At 42.0% G+C, this 21478-nt stretch overlaps 1 protein-coding gene across 1 annotated transcript in view; it reads left to right on the top strand.

Moving 5' to 3' along the window:
• oplah (5-oxoprolinase, ATP-hydrolysing) overlaps positions 1–10293 on the top strand; it is a gene marked incomplete at its 3' end in the record, with an annotated part of 56718 nt that extends 46425 nt beyond the window's left edge. The window contains 8 exon segments of the mRNA XM_080751562.1: positions 709–855; positions 1128–1262; positions 3401–3550; positions 4648–4805; positions 7001–7161; positions 7962–8059; positions 10137–10154; positions 10156–10293. Coding sequence (XP_080607688.1) covers positions 709–855; positions 1128–1262; positions 3401–3550; positions 4648–4805; positions 7001–7161; positions 7962–8059; positions 10137–10154; positions 10156–10293 — 1005 coding nt within the window.
• Positions 10294–21478: the final 11185 nt, after the last annotated feature.

Here is a 21478-nt window from a genome sequence, read left to right as displayed (position 1 = left end):
GTTACATAAACATACTAAACATTTCTAAAGTGACAATTTAAGGACTTTTAAAATTAAACATTGTGGCCAAGTTGTCAATTTGGGGGCAGAAATCGTGAAAATAGCAGCATGTAGATGATTTGGCGTGATATACAAAATGTAATACAAGCTTCCCCATGTGAGTTATTAGATCATCTATTTTCAAACTATTTTTCATACATTGTGAACTTCTGAAATGGAACATTCTGCAAGAGTATTTGTACTTTTGGTACTTTAAGTGTATTTTGATGACAATACTTTTGTACTTTTACTTAAATACATACTGAATATGGGACTTCTACTTGTAACAGAGTAAATCTACAATGCAGTATAGGTACTATTACTTACTAAGCTGTTTATGGGTTAATGCTGTTTATGAGTTGATTTAAGCGTCTCTGCTAGGCTTGGCCAATATGGGATGGGGCGGGACATACAGACACGTACATACTGTACGTACGTACATACAGACAAAGCCAGATGTAGGAGCGGTTAGCACCGCTCCAAAATGTGAGTACTTTTTCCACCACTGGTGTGTAATAGTACTGCTGTCTTTGTGAGACACCGATACACGATAAATGGTGTATTTATATTGTGTGTGTGTGTGTGTGTGTGTGTGTGTGTGTGTGTGTGTGTGTGTGTGTGTGTGTGTGTGTGTGTGTGCGTGCGTGCGTGTGCGTGTGCGTGTGTCAGAGTAATGCAGAGCTGGCTGTCAGAGAAATGCTGAAAGATTTTGCCCGTCGTCGACGGCAACAGACCGGCTCCTTGGAGGTGGAGTCAGAGGATCACATGGACGACGGAACACCAATCAGATTGCGGGTTCAGATCAACGAGGAAGAGGTAGGTTGGGCTAATCTCGTCATGATAACAAAAAAGACGTTCTGCCAGATGTAATTCAAACAGTGTTTAAACCATGGGTCCAGGGGCGTCACAAGGGGGAGGGGGGGGGGGGGGGGACTGAGTTACTAGGGCCCAAGGTGGAGGGGCCTTAATTATTTTATACTTCAACTATTGAAAAATAGCAGATATACAAGCTCACAGCACGGCACTGAGTAAAACATTTTTACTAGCAGTTCAGAATGAATGTATGTTATGTCCCTGTCAACCTGTAGGGCAGTGCAGTGTTTGACTTCACAGGAACAGGCACAGAGGTGTGGGGCAACTGCAACGCTCCGCGGGCCATCACGCTTTCTGCTCTGATCTACTGCCTGCGCTGCATGGTGGGCCAGGACATCCCCCTCAACCAGGTACATGCACCATGCACATTAGAGATGCGCGGATAGGCTTTTGAGGCCACCCGAATCCATCCGCGCAAATTAATTATCCGCCCATTATCCAACTGCATTAATTATAATATCCAATTTATATATCCGCATCCATCCTCATCCGCAACTAACATAATGTCAAATTATTATTGTTTTCTGGTATTCTCAGAAATGCATTCATTGATTTAGCCCACAGAATCTCTATTCGTCTTTTTTCAGCTGCGCTACGCTGATGCAGTCAGACAGACAGGCAGGCAGGCACGTACACACATTGACATCAAAGGGGGCTTGAGCCCCTGCCAGATCAGTCTGTAAAAAGTTCCCATGAATGCATTTTTTTTACTATGGTAAAAAAATGCAAATGTCCCTGGGCCCTTTCCATACCATAACTGAAGGCTGCATTCAAGAGAATTGTCCACCAAAAGGCCCTTTTAGAAATATCAGCCCCTGCCTCTCTAAAATTTCTCTGCACGTCCCTGCAGACAGGCACACACTTCACCGAGAGAGAGCGAGCGTGTGAGACAAGAGCGACACAGAGAGAGGAACAAACAAACACACACACACAGCTTTCTAGTGAGAAGTTTAACTTACCTACAGTAGCCTATACTTTGCAATTTGCGTGAGGTGGTGAAGGATATATTAAAGAGATTCAACTTTAGAGGTAAGTTTAGCGCAACAAGGCATGCCGTGATGCTGATGCCTTTAAGTGGTCGCAGCTGTATCGTTGGAGCACTGGTGCCTCGTTACGAAAAATTTACAAACTACACAAAATAACACACACTCACACACACACACACAAGCATTCAGAGATTTAGCTTTTTTACTGTTAGATATATTATGTCATAATTTATTTCCTGCATTATTTAATCCGCGGTTATCCGAAATTAATTAATAATTATATTTGATTGATCCAAATCCGCCCTCACCGTGGATCACCGCGGTGCACCGCGGCTAAAACCGCCATCCGCGCATCTCTAATGCACATGCATTTGAGACACATCACAGAAGTGGCAGGCACACATGCTTTCCCTTAAAGCAGCACACAGTGAGGGAAATTGTCATATTGACATCATCATCATGACATCATCATCATCCACCGGTTATTATCTTCTATATTCTAATTTACCAAATCTCGATATGTGTGTCACGATGTCCTGGGTGCAACTTGGGCAGCTTCCAACTGTTCTGTCTCCAACTTCGGCGCGTGTGTCTCTATTCAGGTGGACCAACGACTCCAGAGAAACAAACAACCACAAATATCACAAATATCTGTCTGTCAGCCTGCGGGTCTGAGCAGAACGCAAATTCATAGTGTGTTTGGGTCATGAAGATGAGGAAACGGTTAAAACAGGGCGTTTAAAGAGGAATATGGACAGTAAACTGTGTGAGTTTTGGAGTTACACAACAGCTTTGCCGTTTTGGCAGCTTGCAGGGAATGTCATTTTAGATGGCACCACAAGATGAAGAAGCTATTCCATGCTTCTTCCTTGTGTTGTGCCGCCTGGCAAATTAAAAGTGTTTAGTCTCCACCCAAGACAGGCACGAAAGCTAGAGACTGAAGCACTTTGAAGTTTGAACAGGTCCAGGGAGTCATCGTCCTTTTTGTAGTTCGTTTGATCTGTAGGAAAGCTGAGAGGGAAGATGTAGAGGGAGCCATTTATAACCCTGTTTCGAAAATTGTTTATCATTATTATGGCCACCGTAGACGAACCTGTGCGTTCATCTACTTTCTACTTCGCTTTCTTCTTCTTTCTAGCTGATGGCTTTGAACTTTTCAAAACATAATAAGGAAACTCAGACTTTAAAAGCTTTCTAAACAACATACCTATATACTGTACTTATCTCTTTGCCTTCAAATTGCCTTGAACTTTCCATTGGTACAGACCGCGACTCGCGAGCCTGATATTTCCAGACTGATCACTTAGGATAACTCACGATGGCAGTGCACTCACCCATCGTCTTCACCTGTCTGCACCATTATAGGCCTACTGTTTGTGCGTTCGTGCGCATGTGTGTGGGGCCTATTTTATTTCATTATTATCAACAGGTTCATACACAGCAAAAGACAATTCATATTCTTTCTATTCCTACATACAAGCGTTTCCTTCCTCCATACCCAGGGCTGCCTCACTCCAATCAAAGTCATCATCCCTCCTGGCTCGATCCTCCAGCCTTCCCAGGATGCAGCAGTGGTTGGCGGCAACGTGCTGACATCACAGAGGGTGGTTGATGTCATCTTCCGGGCCTTTGAAGTGTGTGCCGCATCACAGGTGAGGTAGAGAGTACTCGCAGATTTTGATGTTTCAACCACTGAGGACGAAATGTTAATTATATAGGTTAACAGTGGTTAAACTCATCTTGATGCTATCCTGCTATATTATCCAACTGGTAGTTCAGACGAAGCAATCTGATTGGTTGAAATGGCTCTCTACCAGTGCAGTTAACCCATTTAGTGCTCCAGACATGAACGGGTTAAAATGTCCAGCGTGCCTCTCGCAGGCTCCATCCGCGGCCATTCTCTTATTTTGAAGGCCAGAAGTCCATTGCGTAAACATTTCCGGTTTGACGTCATGACGTCATTCAACGGAGGCGATCGTCATCCCATGCCGTTGCTGTAATGGCCGATCGTTGCCTTTGTTATTACGTTATTGTAGCGAGAATCTAATGCCATCCTTGGCTTTAAAAGTGTTTTTTGGAGAAAATGGACATTAAAGATGAGATCGACCGTCGGCCTCCATGTTAAGGGATTACTATTTTGTGCACATGGATCCGTGATGATGATGAATCCGCTAACCCTAACCCTAACCCGAGTCCAATCGTGCCAGGACTTTCCAACGGACCGTAGGGTAAGAGTGCCAGCGTTACTCTATATACAGTATTTTACGCAAGTATACTCGGGATCGGCACTCTAAATACTCGAGTATTTTTCACGGGTATACTCGGGATCAGTGTTAAATGAGTTAATAAGCATTACTGCACTGTCTAATCAAAAAAAGATATCAGCTGTGCTGCTTGTGAAAAGAGCTTAAGCGCTCCCTCTCCCCACACTACCCCACACTATGCTAGACGGCTAGGCTAGCAGTTTTCAGGTGAAGTTCAGGGATATAGTAGCTAAATATCTTAATTACAAATGAAGTTGACATGTTTTTTTAAGGGCAACAGTTGTATAATCATAGGCAGGGCACTCCAGCCATGCCTACAGAACTCGCCTTCGGCTCGTTCCTACAGCAAGGCTGGCGTGCAAATAACTGTGATAATGCACACCCTCTTGTGTAATATTGCTTAATTAACACATTTTACTGGGGACCCCCTGGAACCCCTCCAAGGACCACTACACTAAGTTCCATAATTATGTATTTGTTGTCAGGGCTGCATGAACAACATTTCCTTCGGCAGTGAGCGGAGTGGATACTACGAGACGGTTGCCGGGGGAGCGGGGGCGGGGCCAGGCTGGAGTGGGCGGAGCGGCGTGCACAGTCACATGACCAACACACGCATCACCGACCCGGAGATCCTGGAGAAAAGGTGAGCACATGTCCACTTATGAGGCCTTCAGTAAAAGATCAAAAAGGTTGTCAGAAACTGTATTTATTAAAGGAGAATTCCGGACGAGTACTTTTCTTACAGTAATCTGATGAGCCGGGGGTCCCACCGCGAGTGGTCGGAGCTGCGTTGGATTCGAGCTTTAAGAAAATTATAATTGTACCTATTGTTCCGGGATATCATAACATCAGATTTTATTTTAAAAAAGACGGTCGGTTTTGTGCCAAGCCCGAACTAGTTTGGGATATATACTGTAATAATTGATAATAATTACCTATATTATCCCACAGGGGAAATTCAGTTTCAGCTTAACCCAGCTGAGTGCTGCCCACAAGGAGCATGGGGAGAGGAGCAGTTAGGGGTTAGGTGTCTTGCTAATGGACACTTAGCTGGAGCTGGAGTCGTACCTGGGGCGACCGAGTATTTCCCGGTGAACCTAAGCGCAACGGTGGGGGCTTGGGAGTGTGGGGAACACGCACCACTGATGATGGAGAGGTTATATAGCTTAGCCTTTATGTATTGAGAATGAGAGGCACTCTTGCCGATTTAGTAAGAGACTCGTCGCCAATTGCAAGATAGTAAAAGTTATTTGGGGCCATGATGATAACCTCTTCTTCCCACTACTAGACTAAGGATTTATATTGTCTGTGTTAATTGTTTACAACCACAATTATTCACGTGTGGCAAGATCGCGGTTCACTAGTTTTTAGTAGGCTAGTGTAGGCTTAGAAGCCTTTTCAGAAGTTAATTTAATGTTTTCCATTTAATGATTTCCTTTATCCTCATCTAATCTTGCGCTAACGCACGCAACTGTTTTCACCAGGTTTTAAGGCCGTGTAGGCTTTTCAGAAGTTTATTTAATGTTCTCCATTTAATGGTTTCCTTTATTGTCATCTTGCGCTAATGCACGTAACTGTTTTCGCCAGTTTTTAAGGTCTTATTTTAGCTGTTTCTCATAAGCTCGCAACCCTCCTTGCCCATCGGCCCCCACCTTTGCGCTTAGGTTCACCGGGAAATACTCGGTCGCGTACCTGGGACCTCTGGGACCTCCGGAGTCCTAGGCATGAACACTAACCATTCAGCTATGGCCGCCCCCAAATATATATACAGTAACCTTAACTCATTGACTGCTGAGTTATACCATATGTCCAGGCCGCCAGGCCCGAGTTTCCTGAGTTTTGACGTTTTTGGGAGAAAAAACATTTTTCAAAAATGTTTTTTGGACCTCCTCATGACCTTCAGGCATGATCCCGATCGCGAAATTGCATGTTTAACCCCCATACCAGCCCCATCTTTCAAACTGGCAGCCATCTGTGTTTACATAATGTAAAAACATAATGGCTGATATCTCATGAATGCCTGAACGGGTTTCCAAGCAGATTTTTTTGTTTGAAAGCTGTGAACAGAGTGTACACACGTGGTGCATGATCTAGGCATGGGCGTGCACGATATGTGCACTATGAATTACATGGAAGTCTAGGGAGACTCGTGGCATCCTGGATCTTGGCAGCCATTTTTTTAAATGCAGCGAATGAGTTAAGCCTTACCGTAACGTCGGGGCTGTGCATTTCTTTTTATGGGTTCTGTTCTGTTTGGTCATGTTCAGCTGTGTGCATCTGGTCAGGGGTGTCGCATGGATGTTCCCATGAATATTCTTCATAGGGGGAGGGTGTTCAACCCATTTAGCCATTTGTTAATTTAGCTTGAGAAAGGTCTCACGACCGAAACGTCGCTCCATTAATAAACCCTTTTGAACGAACAAGTGGCAGTGTGCGGGTTCATCTGTCTCCTCGTCAGATCTCTTCCTACTGTTTTGTTACCCACACACCTGCAGGAGAGAAACTGGGTGTGCGAAAGCCTTCTCTTCATGTGAAGGACCCCCAAAATAATATGGCCACAGACCCCCAACTCAAGATATTTAGTTCCAGGGACCCCCCCCCCCCCTTTTATTGCTTAAAAAATAAATATATTCAAAGATTTGCACACATTTTCACGACTTAAAAAGAAAATTGCAGATCTACAAGCTTGCAGCATGGCACTCGGTGCCACGCTGTGAGCTTGTATATCTGCTATTTTTCAATAGCTAAAGTATAAAATAATGAAGGCCCCTCCACCTTGGGCCCTGGTAACTCAGTCCCACTTTCCCCCCCTGTGACGCCCCCGCATCTGGTTGGCAGGTATCCAGTGGTCTTGGAGCAGTTTGCTCTGAGGCCTGACTCGGGCGGTGCAGGGAAGTACCGTGGTGGAGACGGCGTGATCCGCAAACTCCTCTTCAGGAACAAGGTGGTGCTGTCCGTGCTGACCGAGAGGCGCTCCACCCGGCCCTATGGCCTTAGAGGTACAACCTTTTACCTTTTGCCTGTACAAAAATCACATGTCTTCATTTGGAACCTTTTGAGACCACTGTGTTGTGGTGGCAATTTTGTGTTTCCATTAACTACTTATCACCAGGGATTTTTATCTGGCCCGCTTCTTTTTTCCCCTCTACACCAAATCTCTTTGCCGAAAATAACCGATCTACAAGCTTCCAACGTGTTGCATGGTAGATCGGCTATTTTCACTGTGTGCCTATTATGACATAGGGATGGTAGGGGTGAGGAGGTGCAATATAAGGCTTGTATTCAAATGTATTGGACGTACAAACACCACAAGTAACACAACCAGATTTTAACTTTTTGAGTTTGTCTCAGTAGAATCATACTTTTATTTTTCTAGCAGACTAGATTCACTATTGTCTTCAATCAATATGACCCTTATCTTTCTCATCCTGGTGAAGTGATTAGATCAGGGGTCTTCAACAGGGGGCCCGGGACCCCTAGGGGGTCCTCGGAGTTACTACAGGGGGTCCTCCAAACTTTTGAGTGATAACATTTTTTATATTAACCACTTGAACCCTAGCGTCCATATTCTGAGAACTTTGGCCAAAAACAGCAGATCCACAAGCTCACAACGCCTCACACAGCGTGAGGCGTTGTGAGCTTGTAGATCGTCTGTTTTCGGCAAAGACGATAGGTGTAGAGGGGGAGAAAGAGCAGACTAAGAAAGGTCAAGGTATATCTGAAAACACAAATTGACATGAATCCAAAATACACTGATGATTGTACAACTTTGTTGTGTCTTTTACCTTGTGTCCTTCAGGAGGGGAGAGTGGTGCAGCAGGTCTGAACCAGCTCTGCAGAGCGGATGGCAGAGTCCTCAACCTGGGAGCCAAGACCACTGTCAGTCTGGAACCAGGAGTAAGTGTGTGTGTGTGTGTGTGTGTGTGTGTGTGTGTGTGTGTGTGTGTGTGTGTGTGTGTGTGTGTGTGTGTGTGTGTGTGTGTGTGTGTGTGTGTGTGTGTGTGTGTGTGTGTGTGTGTGTGTGTGTGCTATTACTATGCTTGTGAGGACTAATGTCCACACAAGTGAGCAGAATTTGCGAAACCATATAGGTGGGGCGTACAATTAGGAAAAGATTTGGGTTGGGGTTAGGGATAGTCATGTGGAATTTTGAGCTTAGGTTTAGGGGTTAGGGCAGGGGTATTCAACTAAATTTTCCAGGGGGCCACATTGACAGAAACCCAAGGGGCCGGGGGCCGCACTAAACCCCCCCCCCCCCCCCCCCCCCCCAGCTATTGTACACTTGAAACAACGGCACGACCACATTTTCACTACATTTTCACAAAAAAACACATTTTCATCTAACTACATTGCAAAGCAGAATACTTTTCAAGTAGAATACTTTTCATGTTAATGTGCTTAATTTCTGTTCAACGAGTTGACAACTGTAAACATGCTTTCTTGGTAAAACCTAGTGCTAACTACATCACACTAGTGATGGCCAACCTGGCATTGATGTCGACCGTATTGACAGTGCACACACAATTGCCTTCTTTGATGCTTTAACGATGCTCAACGAGGATCAGGTGGGTCGCAGACACACACACTCCACTCTGCTGCAGTGTAGAGCCCTGCATCGGGAGCGCGCTCCCGCGGGACCTGCAGGACCCGTCACCATATATTGCGGCGCGGGCGGTAGTTTAATCCCTGCGGGAGGGGACGGGCGGTCAAAATAAACTCGGCGGCGCCGCAAAATCCCGCACTCTCCCGCAATAAGCTTTTATCTATACTTTAGCAAGATGTGAATATGTAGAGAATCAATGTAACTTCCCCTGCTGAGCGCCTGAGGAGAACGCATGGACCTACAACACGTGGAATTTCTCTTTCTCGCGGGAGTCCGTGGGTCAAAATTCACATAATTTGTTTGACGCGGGTGGGAGCGGCGGAGAGGAAATTACAGCGGGCGGTCAAAAATGAAATCATTGGCGGCGCGGGCAGGAGTCGGCAGAAATCAGGCGGGAGCGGGCGGGAGCGGGTTCAATAAATCAGTCCCGCGCAGACCTCTACTGCAGTGCTCTGACTGGAGTCACTTCACTTGAATATGATGGAATATGATTTTTTAAGGGATTACTGTGATTATGGTAAAATGAAGCTCACGTTTCATATCGTGCAAACCATACCTATAACGTTCATTAGCCTCCACAAAAAAAACGATTTTGGATATTTTTTTTATTTATTTTTTTGCTCCAGGGGCCACAAGGAAGGTCCCCGCGGGCCGCATTTGGCCCGCGGGCCGCCAGTTGAATACCCATGGGTTAGGGTTTCCCCACAGGCGTAAATATCACCTGGCACCGGGGCAGACGGATACAGGGACGCTTTAGTTGCCTCTCTTTGTATCGTGCACAAGTCCACACAGGGATTATCTACAATCAGATTGTATATCAGCTATTTTCCGCTTTGGGTTCAAAATTACAAAACATGTCATTGAAAACTCAATAGCATTCATAAATTGCAGTCTTAAAATGTTCATGTCCTCACAAGAAGTATAGCAATGCAAAATTGCAAATGCGTGTGTGTGAATGTTCTTGGATGCTCTTACTACGTGAGTGTTGACACAGATCTACAAGCTTTCAACGCCTCGCGCTGCAAGGCGTTGAGAGCTTGTAGATCGGCTATTTTCGGCAAATAGGTTGAAGAGCAGACCAAGTACATTGTGAAAGTCAAGTTTACAAAATATCGACAAATTAAGTGGTTAAATTTCTGAAAATAGACATTAACATGAATCCAACCTAGACAGATGACAACGCTGTCAAACAAGTCTATGAATCTATCCATGAAATCGATGAAAATCTGCATCACGCATTTATACAATATGTAGAGGGGGTCCCTGCTTCATAGCTCTCTCAGCTAAGGGGTCCTTGGCCTGAAAACGTTGAAGACCCCTGCATTATACACATTACACAACATACCCTTTAAGCTCTATCTCCCCCTGCAGGACATGTTCTGTCTCTACAACCCCAGGAGGAGGAGGTTATGGGCCAGCCGAGGAGGAGGCCAACGGGGCGCCGGCCAACAAGCGCAGGCGCCCGAACACGGCCTTCCCCGAGAGAGGCAGCGTGTTTGAGTACCGCATGGCACAGGAGGGCGTATGACGCACTACTAATGAGGACAGGGAGAGAGATGGAGAAGGACAGAGGTTTGTAAAGGACACTTAGAGCAGTGGTTCTCAAATGTGGGGTCCGGTCACTCCCCCCGGGGGTCCTTCAGGGGCAGCAATGCAAATTTAGATAATGTAGCATCAAAATCATTTTAAGCATTTTAACTGTATTTATGATTTTCAAATAATCTTGAAAAAAAATCAAACCTCGGTTCGAAGTGAAGCAGTGAATTTTTATTCTATGTGTTCTAGAGCAATGAAATCTGTGTTCTAGATCTATACATTCTGTGTTCTAGATCTATACTTTCTATGTGCTTTAGTTCTATATTTTTATGAATTCTGAATGAATGAATGATTTTATCTGGAGGGCCAAATTGTCATGTGAAGCTTGACCAATCCTCAATTCTGCATGCACGGGACACACAAAGCCACTCCTTGGAAGTAGCTTTCACCGCTTCAAAAAGAAAGAGGAACGTGGAATATTTTTGAAACATTTTTAACTACACAAATCTTGTAGGGGGGTTCTGTGGCAAAAACTATTTTCAGATGAGTCCAGGGCCAAATAAATATATATATATATATATATATATATATATATATATATATATATATATCGTTTTGGGGGGTCCTTTGCATGAAAACATTTGAGAACCACTGACTTAAGCACTGACCATTATTGATCCTGCGGGGGGGACATTCCGTAGTCAATGACATTACTTGCTATTTGTTATGTCCAAGAATTAAATACCAAGGACTTCCAAAATAAAAAAAGACCGTAAAAGGTCTTATTTAGGATGTTCCTTTTAGGCAGGGTGTTTACACTGTACTTGTACTGTACTAAATCTTTTATTGTATTGACTATACTTGTACTGTTCTCCATTTTTATCTAATAAAATAATCAATCAATCAAACTAAGATTGGCGTACCAAATAATACTAATAATAGGAAATAGGAAAAAGAGTCAGCAGATAGTAACACAGAGTGATTAGGAAAAGATTACCAGAAACCATGTATATTACAGAAATATTGCCCTTAAAGGAGTAGTTCACCCCCAAAATGACTTTTTTTCTATTGATTACTCAGGCCATGGAGAGTAGAGTTCAATAATATTTTTTGGTTTTTGTCACATTCCTAAGACAAAATTTTGATTCGAGTAAATTTACCCCCATTGATTCCGGATGGTGACCCGTTTCGAAACGGGTCACCATCCGGAATCAATGGGGGTAAATGTATTGTTATCACATTTTTGTCTTAGGAATGTGACAAAAACCAAAAAATATTATTGAACTCTACTCTCCATGGCCTGAGTAATCAATAGAAAAAAAGTCATTTTGGGGGGTGAACTACTCCTTTAAAGTTGATGGTGCACGTTTTATTTTTGCTGCCACTTTTAACCCTTCCTGAGCTGTATTTCCGGTGTCATCTGGACAAAAATAAATAATTAACTGAAATACCGACGATATTTACTGCATACTATTGAAAAGTAGTGTTTAAACTGCACGTTTGCCTTTAAGCCTAGTGAAAGAGCCATTAGGTGTGGATATAAGAGTTGTCAAGGCGCACTAACCGTATATTAACAGTATAGACGGGTTTCTTGTTTACAAACATTTAGACTAAATGCACAGGTGACTGTATCATGTAATCAGTCCGTCCAATCCCCAAACCTGTTGTTTTGGGGAGCGCTGGTTTCATTGGCTAATTTTGGTACCGAATCAAACGTGACGTGGACCAGAAACCTGTCTATATTAACAGGTCTAAAAGAAAAGAGATCACGTACGTACAGACAATCTACCCCAGTAAGTAGAAGAGAACAGTCAGTCTACTGTGGATAGTGAGAAATATACAACCTACAACTTGAGGAATCTGTGTGTGAGAAAGAAGTATGTTGTTTGGCATGGCATACTTTACCAAAGATGGAGAGGTTGGGGGGGGGGGGGGGGGGGGGATGTAGTGGAGGATAAGGATGAGTAGAATCACTTTCCGCTGTTTAAATAAAACACAGTTTGTCCTTGAGTTACATCTGCATATCTTGAATCCCTCAGCAGACATTTTTCTTCTTTATTTTTTCCCCCTCATTTTGACAGCTAATGGAGAAAGAGAGAGAGAAATACGAAGAGAGAGTAGGGGAATGACATTCACTACCAGAAGTCATGCAGCAAAGACATGATTAAATTATACTAGTTCCATGATATTCATAAGGGTTAATAATTGTCACACTAGGAAAAAATAATAATACCCCCCTTTTTCAAAAGTTTTATTCACCCAAATGTAATTGTTCCAATGACCTTTTTCTTTCTTTATTTTTTAATATCTTTAATGTCGCAACTTTCCTGAATTTCCCCTCATGGATCAATAAAGGTTTACCTTATCTTATTTTCTTATGAAAGTTGATGTTAATGTCACGACTTTTTCTATAGTTTTTTTTTTTAAGCCTCACTTTTAATGCAAAAAAGGGTTCCAATTTGCTTAAGCTTGTAGTTGGCCATTTTATTTTTATTTTTTAAATAAGGAAAGATGAAAAATGTTGCCTATAATGAAATGCCCAAAATAAGTTATTAAGGGTCATTAATTTCCATGGAATGTTTGGTGCAGTTTTGCTAAATGTTTGAAGGGGTTTTACCTGGACCGGGTATAGTATTGTAACACCAAACAAACTCTACCTCTCTCTGTCAGTGGCCATCCACACCCTGCACAGCAGCAAGTAGTACATATTTATTTCCATGCTGTTTTTAAACTGTGTAATGTTATAGAATTACAGTGGACTGTGAAAACAAGAGGTCTCCGTCAGTGTTTCTCAACCGGTGACCAACGAGGATATTGCATAGGATAAGTGGGCCCCCAAATAATCTGCAAAACACTAAAATGTTATTATAAGCTAATATTAAATATCTTTTTTACTGTGAGAAATGTGTTTTCATAGAGCTATCAATAAAAAATACAATAAAAATGACGACATCGGTTCCATTGATTCGATTGATCATTCAAATAAACATGCTTTGAAAATACACGCGGCCCACCCATCTGACGACTTAACGGCTGCTGTGTTTTAAGTCAGGGGTTCTCAACCTTTTCAGGGAAGGTTGAGAATCCTTGGTCTGTGTAACATTATTTCCAGGCAACAGGAACACCTCAAAGAGTACTTACTGTAATACGGCAGTGCATATCTTTGTGTCAACACAAGCCTAACTGTGAAAGATTAGGGTGTACTTGAAGAAGCCAACTATTAAGTGAAGTTGACCATGCCCATTTTGCCATTTTCAGTTTGTACATGGTTATTTTGTAGGCCACTCAAATAAAATACAATTTCTTGAAATTCTGGATATCCTTTTGTTTCTGTCACAGGCTAATAAATTCACTGCTTCCATATATATATATTTTTTTTTTTTGTAAAACATGACTTGAGAAAATGTAGATTATCGCAGAACTTGTTTAAAGGACTATTTTGTTGAAAAGATTTGACACTTTTCAACCTAGTATCTTCATATAATAGCTCCTCACTAATGTTCATAGCAATAATATAGCACTTTCCTACTATTGTCCAAGTCTTTAGGAGAGCTGTGGGAAGTTCAGAAACCCATCATCTTGTGACTTCATTTGATTGATTGATTGATTGAAGACTATTAGAAGTTTGCATAGGAAAAGGTACAGTTTCATGACGGTACAGTTCACTGGTACAAGGTCTACTAAAAGGAGATTCTAGAAAAGACTACGCTTATTTCCACAGGAAACCATTTAAGTATCTCATATTGATTGATTGATTGATTGAAGAATTTATTAGAAGTTTGCAATAGAAACAAGTACAGTTTCATGACAGTACAAATCACTGGTACAAGGTCAACTAAAAGGAGATCCTAGAAAGCAGAGGCTTATTTCCACAGGAACCACACTTTAAGTATCTCATATAACATTGACAGACGGATAGAACATAGTACTTTATCTAGGATACTATCAGTTTCAAAAGCATAACATCAAATACAAAGGCAGAAAAAAGAAAAGGGGGGGGGGGGGGGGGGGGCATGGAGGCATAGTCTATTTACAAGTCACGGGTAGCAGCTGTCTGAAGGTGACTTCATACCAATTTTGAAGGAGGCTAGGGATTTGCTAATATAACATTGAATGACAGACGAATAGAACGCAGTACTATGCAGTAGATATGTAAAGAAAAGAAAATGAAAGAACCAAAAAAAGAAAACAATAAGTCTAAACAAACAGTAAGTATATACAAAGAAGGGGCAGGGGAGGGGAGGGCTGGGCTAGGTTTGTTTTTTTACCAGTTGCGAACGGCTGCTGCCTGTAAGTGGTTTTTCAGGGCAATTTTAAAGGATGCTAGGGATCCACACTCCTTTATGGCCTTCGGTAAGGCTTTCCACACTTTGGTGGTATAGCAGAAGAACGAGTTTGACCCTTTGTTGGTTTTGACTCTGGGTTGAAAGTGATCTGTGGCGCTGCCTCTGGTGTTGTAATTATGGACATCCTTAACATTTATAAAGTATTTTGACAGATTTTTAAATCTGTGAAACAGATTACATTAAACACGTTACATTGTCCTGAGACATTCAGGCTACCTAGGCGACCTAGGTCACCTATTTGCCTATTGGCTGTCGCATGTCACATGGTAACCAAGCTAGGTTCATGATTGGGAGCGGCCAGAGCAGTATAATCAGAGAGTGGTGTCACCGCGGACACGCAACTCTCCATTCTAGGGCTCTGGGAGCGGCCTTGCGCTGTTCTTCTTCTCGAGTTTGGAAAAAAAGGATCCGATCCGTTTGTCACATTGTTATGATCGTAAAACTATCTAGTTTTAACGTTCAGAACGTTTTCTTTTTGAACAATAAAAACATTGACAGCCAGGGGGAAAAAAATCCATGAAGGACACGGAATGCAATCGTTCACTCGCCGTTGGAAAATTGACATATATTAGACTATTCTGGATGTGTGGCTAACGGCTAACGCTAACGTTAGCTAGCGCTAGCTGCAGGCTAACGCTAGCTAGCGCTAGCTGCAGGCTAACGCAGACATGTTATACACAATTACTCATGGAATAAAACGGCGACCCAACTCGGAATGCAATCGTTCACTCGCCGTTGGAAAATTGACTTAGACTATTCTGGATGTGTGGCTAACGGCTAACGCTAACGTTAGCTAGCGCTAGCTGCAGGCTAACGCTAGCTAGCGCTAGCTGCAGGCTAACGCACGAGTCACGGTGTGTAATGAATTCACTTCAACCTCATGTTGAGCAGTTAAACCTATTTGCTACGTACGTCTACAAAAACGTTCATATTTCAAAGATAAAGTGCTTACTGAAGTCTCACAGATGTCACAGTATGGTACGCTCAAGCAGAATTACCTGTATCTTTCGTATTGTTTAATAAACAGCATTTTAATCCGATCAGACGTCATTTTCTGTTGTTTTTCAGCCATGCGACCCCATCGGTTGCGAGGTGTACTGCACTTAGATACATTAATACCTTTTTAAGGAAACGACGACCGATCGGATTAAAATGCTCCTCTTTAAATAATACGATCATTACGGGACATTCTGCTGGAGCGTACCCTATGGTGACATCCGTGAGCCTTCACTAAGCAATTTATCTTTGTAATCTGACCGTTTGTGTAGACGTACGTAGCAAATTTGTTAAACTGCTCACGGTTGGCGCAGCGTAGCGTCTTTACATTTAGCCCAATAATGCTAATCTACAAAGCAATAACTGATTGATTGAAGAATTTATTAGAAGTTTGCAATAGAAAAAAGTACAGTTTCATGACAGTACAAATCACTGGTACAAGGTCAACTAGAGATCCTAGAAAGCCGAGGCTTATTTCCACAGGAACCACACTTTAAGTATCTCATATAACATTGAAAGACAGACGGGAATGGGCGATAGTGTGTGGGGTTGGCTAACTAGCTAGTACATGCTAACAGGGTTTTTTCTTTCTTTAATTTTCCTATTTCCTTTTCTGACGAAAATACGCAACCCTTTTTTGACTGATATTATATGATCAAACGGCGTATGTAGACATGTCCGTTCCAACGGTTAATGCGAACCACTTGTTTACTCAATTGGGTATTTTGTTTACGGCGAATTCTATTGCGCTTGTGGTATGCTAATATGCGCTGTTTCTTTCTCTCCGTACATGACGATTACGTTACGGCGGTTTAGTTAAGTGTTAGAGAGCGATCGAATGCTTTGCACTTTATGATGACATGATTGTAGTCGAGACTTCTCGACATGTTTTCGTTGTTTTTATACTTCATCTTCTTACGATGTGGCTCTAATATGCTGATAGCCTGAGTTGTTTGTTTTTGGTCGGTGGCCGCCATTGTGTGCCTCTGACAGGATGGACCAAACTGTGAACTCTGAACTCTGAACCACGCTCGACCTATGCGCTCGACAATTAATGGTTCTACGCTGCCTCTGCCGGCTGGGAGGTGGTATCACTACTATTTTTGTTACTTTTTCTTTTTTGGTTGTAACAGCAGCCTCTCTCGACTGGCAGGCCTTACTTTATTTTACAACTGACTCATGGACATTAGTTTTTTTTTTCTTTTTTTACCTTTTAGATAAATATGTCGCCACATAGCACCTTCCCTCTGGGATTATATAACCTATTATGTTTTTGTTTTGTTTTTTAAAATTTCTGATGTCTGGGGGCTGCCTTTTGGGACCCGGTGGCAGTCCAGTATTGGGGCGTCTGGGTGGGATACCAATACTTTTGTACTTTTACTCAAGTACATTTTTAATTCTGGACTTTTACTTGTAACAGAGTGATTCTACATTGCAGAATTGATACTTTTACTTAATTATAAAAATGTAGGTACTTTTTCCACCACTGTGTAAACGTTTGTGTTCTCATGCCAATAAAGCTTCTTTGAATTGAAGATTGAATTGAAGATTGCTCCCCATGTGGCGGAGTACACAATAATGGTAAATAAAGTAGCTTACTCTAAAATAATCCATCCATCCATCCATCCATCAGTTCCAACTGAGATTTCTAGAGTTCCTTAATAATAATAATTAAAATAAACAATACTAATGATTATAATTGCGACCGTCAGGTCACAGTTACTATGAAAACCTCCACCGCCTGTCTGTCCGTCAGTCTGTCTGTCACGTCACATCACACTTTTTTGCCCCTATCCATGTGAAATTTTCCACACACAATCCTTGTCTGCCAATCCACAACCTCCACCCTTCCAGGGACCCCCGCAGCTCCAGGGACCCCCGCCAAATTTTTTAAAACACATTTTTGAATACTGCTCCTACAGTTTTTGCCCTAAAATCACACAAATCGCTACACAGTATGTCTACACTTATCTCATCGACATGGATCTGTCCCATATAGCGCCACCATCAGGTCGATTTTTTAACACATTTTTGGACCTAAACTTTTTTTTTTTTAATTTTTTTTTTCAAACTTAAAAAAAAAAAAAAAAAAAAATCAAACTTTTTTTACACTAACGTCAACACACCAATCCACAGATTTTATATTGACTGTGTGTCAATTCTTGTTTTAAAAACAATATTTTTGAAAAAAAAAGAAAGAGAGAATGAAAGATTGTCATTATTCAGCCTACTTGAGTCAAAGTATAGATACAATTATCGCAAGAACAATGGCTTCCACTTTAACATTGCAACTTTTCAGGAATATAAAGGTTTCTGACCTCCTCTGAGACATAGACCAAGTAGAAAGATTATGCTATTTTATCATGAACATTAGTGAGGACCAATTATCTGAAGATAGTTGAAAACTTAAGTTAAGGGACTCCCAATATATAGTCGATACAAGTAGCCTAGACATTCTCTCTCTCTCTCTCTCTCTCTCTGTCTCTCTCTCTCTCTCTCAGCTGGGCAAAACTATTTTTTTTTTTCAGCTCAGTATCGGGGAGCATAATCAGAACTGCTGGGATTTGTCCAGACACAGTCTATGTGCAAAGTGAAAACGGCCTCATGCTATTCATCTCATTCATGTCATGGCCCTCCAATCCATCCAACCAAAAACATCCCAGCAGTGGAATGGGGCTGTTTGTATTCAAATCAGTTTGTCTTGTACAAACCAATCTGACTATAGATGTGTATGTTAATAGGACCTATACAGTCTGGCTATAGATGTGTATGTTAATAGGGCCTATACAGGGCAAAGGTGAGCCATTAGCACCAACATGTCCTCTGTTGTCCATGTCCACTTTGTTGACGTGTGTAGGGCAGTGGTTCTTTTTCATTTCATCAACATTTTTTACACACCATTAATTTTCTTATTTTCATCATAAGACCCAATTACTGAATGCCAGTCTTTGTGTTTTCTTCAGAATATGTATGACACTTAGAGTATTTACTATGACGTTATGGCATATTAGGAGTCCACTAATACAAGTGGTTCTCAAATGTTTTATTTGCAAGGACCCCTATAACACTGGACCCCTAGTTGGATATGCATTATAGGCCATGGACCACCATAACTCTGAGAGTGTACAAATCTGAAACAAATGGAACTGCAATGGTCCATCGGTTCCATTTGTACACTCCCAGAGTTACAGAACTGTAAGGGACCATTTTGATTCATAATAATTATACATCATTTAGCGGGGGGCCTCCTAGAACCCCATCAAGGACACCTGGGGGTCCCTGGACCACACTTTTAGAACTATTGTAGAAGGGTTAGGGATTTTGAGCAAAGCTGAGGTGGCATCAACATCTTCAAAATATTACTTGACTACTAAGTGAGCCTACTCATGAAATGTGTGCAGATGCAGATTATGAAGTACATTTTATTTTTTTAAATATCAGTGCAACATATGTATTTTGTGTTTTTGTTTAAATAGAGCTTGACCAAGTAGGTGTATTTGGTAGCTTTTAATATTTGGTAGTAACATGTTAAAGGATGAATTGTCTTTGTATGTTGACAATAAATAAAGACCACATTTAAACACTGGGTCAGTGGGGAAACTTTGAAGATAATTACTATGTTTGTTTATGATGTTGTTGAAGTTTACTGCACAAATATAAATGCGGCCATGAGAGGGCGACAGGGTGGTATTGGTATTGAATGTGTTACATGTGACAAAACCAGCACCTTTGCAATCATGACAGGTGATTGAGATGAGCACTTCGCCATGTTGAATCAAGTTAAACAACAACATTGATTACCGGGGGCAGTTTACGTGGTAAGAGAACATAGAGATTTCAAAACTATGCGGGCCTACATTACAACAGCAGGAATTTAATTAATTAAGAAACATTTGGGTTGTGGTCTTCTTTATTGAGCAATTTGCAGAACATTTTGCATTCTGCTGCCAGTCAGCCAGTGCCCTGTTCCCTGTCTCTTGGTTGAAGTTTTACTACAGTCCTCTAAAGAACAATTTGGGCTCAATGCAACCGCAAAACTGATACTAATTGTTTTACTCGTAGACTACCATTTACAACCTCAGTCACAGTCACAGGTGATCATATACTATTGTATTCGATTAAGGCACATTGATTCTGGAAAAGTGTCTAAAGTCTAAAACCTGTTGATTTTATGTTGACTTACTGAATCAGTTGAGTTTTGGGTTATGCATTTCATGACAGTGTTGTCAAATTCTGGAGGGGAATATTGCTCCCGTTTAAAGGTGTGAAGTCGAGTGTGAACATCCCAATTCCCAAGCACGACACTTAACAGCTTGTAAACTCCACAAAACCCACAAATGGTGGGGGCGAATGGCCTCCGTGTTTCGTCACATGCAAATCAGCAGTGAAGGAACGTCCTCTAGTTTGTCAATGGGGAACAGGCCTGGTTCCAATCCAACTTGTTTTCACTGTCTTGCTGGGAAGCAAGAGTTTGGACATTAGCACTACATTAACTTGAACAATGGCCAACATGCAATTCTCTCGCCCTGAAAGCATCTGCATATTATATGGAGGCCCAGCTGTGCGTAATACTGCCCCCCCACTGCCAAGCGCGCTCTTGGGCACTGTTGGAGAGCTCAAAACTGACCCCCTATTCATTTATTTAGAATAAGAATATGTTGACTAATTATACAGGCTCCACATAGGCTGAAGTGGGTTCCCAGAAACAGGGATTTCTCCCTGATTGAAAGTAACCTGTTTAGTTGGGAGTATAGGTTAGGCTGATACTTCTTTTTTATTTATTTTTTCCGGCCTGGAGTGATAATACTTGATAATTGTACAGGTTCACCACACTATAAAACAATGAGATTGGATTCAATTATGGTTCCATATATCTATTGTTACAATGGTACTAATTAGAAGAAAGGAAATGTAATTATTATGAATATGATGATAAGGATAATTAATAATAATAACAGTCATCATCATCATCATCATCATCATCATCTATAATAGGCTATAGGCTCAATTGTTATATCTTCCAATTGCCAAACTGGGTTATTGGGTGTTTGTATATTCACGGTCCTTATGTATATTGATAGATATCAATTGTTGATTGACGAAAGCCTCATCCCAAATTCCTGTGTATTTCTCTCCCCTCCACTGGGTCCCATCCCCCACGCAGAGCCTACTGTAATTCACTTTCTCTGTAGCTTTGGAATCCTGCCACTTTGACGTGACACGACTGACCCACCAGTTTGTGTGCCCAGTAGGGCTTTCTGCAGCAATGCAGAACATTATGATCATTCCGGACAGTGACACAATAATAATACTGTATAGGCCTATACATATTTATATAATAGCTTATTTATATAGGCCTACATTTAGGGATACATGTACATGTCATCTCACTGCTCATGCAAGGCACGTCTTGAGCCCTAAAGGCCTATTTCCACTTTATGTGCAAACTCATCGGAATGCTGTGTCCACCGTCAGGTTCTGTTACAAGTGGTATGTTGAGATTGTCATGGTTTATTTACACGTTTACTGTATTTCTATCTCACACACAAACACACACAGCCCCCCACCCACCCATCCATCCACCCCCTCCCTCCCCCAGGCGAGAACGATCAGTCAATTCTCCTCGGCAGATAACGCCCGTTTCTGTCGTCGATTACGCAGCGGGGGGTTTACATGAAACTGTTAATTGTTTGTCTTCAAATAGAGTCAGCCTGGAGCCAGCAGTCTGCCACAAGTTAAGGACGGACTCGTATCCTCCCCCTCTTACTTCATTCATCCATCCAGTCCACTCCAGTCCAGTCGGTGCACTTTCGCTCTTCCCCCTGACTGATCAAC

The sequence above is a fragment of the Nannobrachium achirus genome (assembly GCF_963921795.1).
Source record: "Nannobrachium achirus genome assembly, chromosome: 21".
NCBI lineage: Eukaryota > Metazoa > Chordata > Actinopteri > Myctophiformes > Myctophidae > Nannobrachium > Nannobrachium achirus.
Note: the sequence above shows the minus strand (reverse complement) of the source record. Positions and strands in the feature narration are given on the sequence as shown.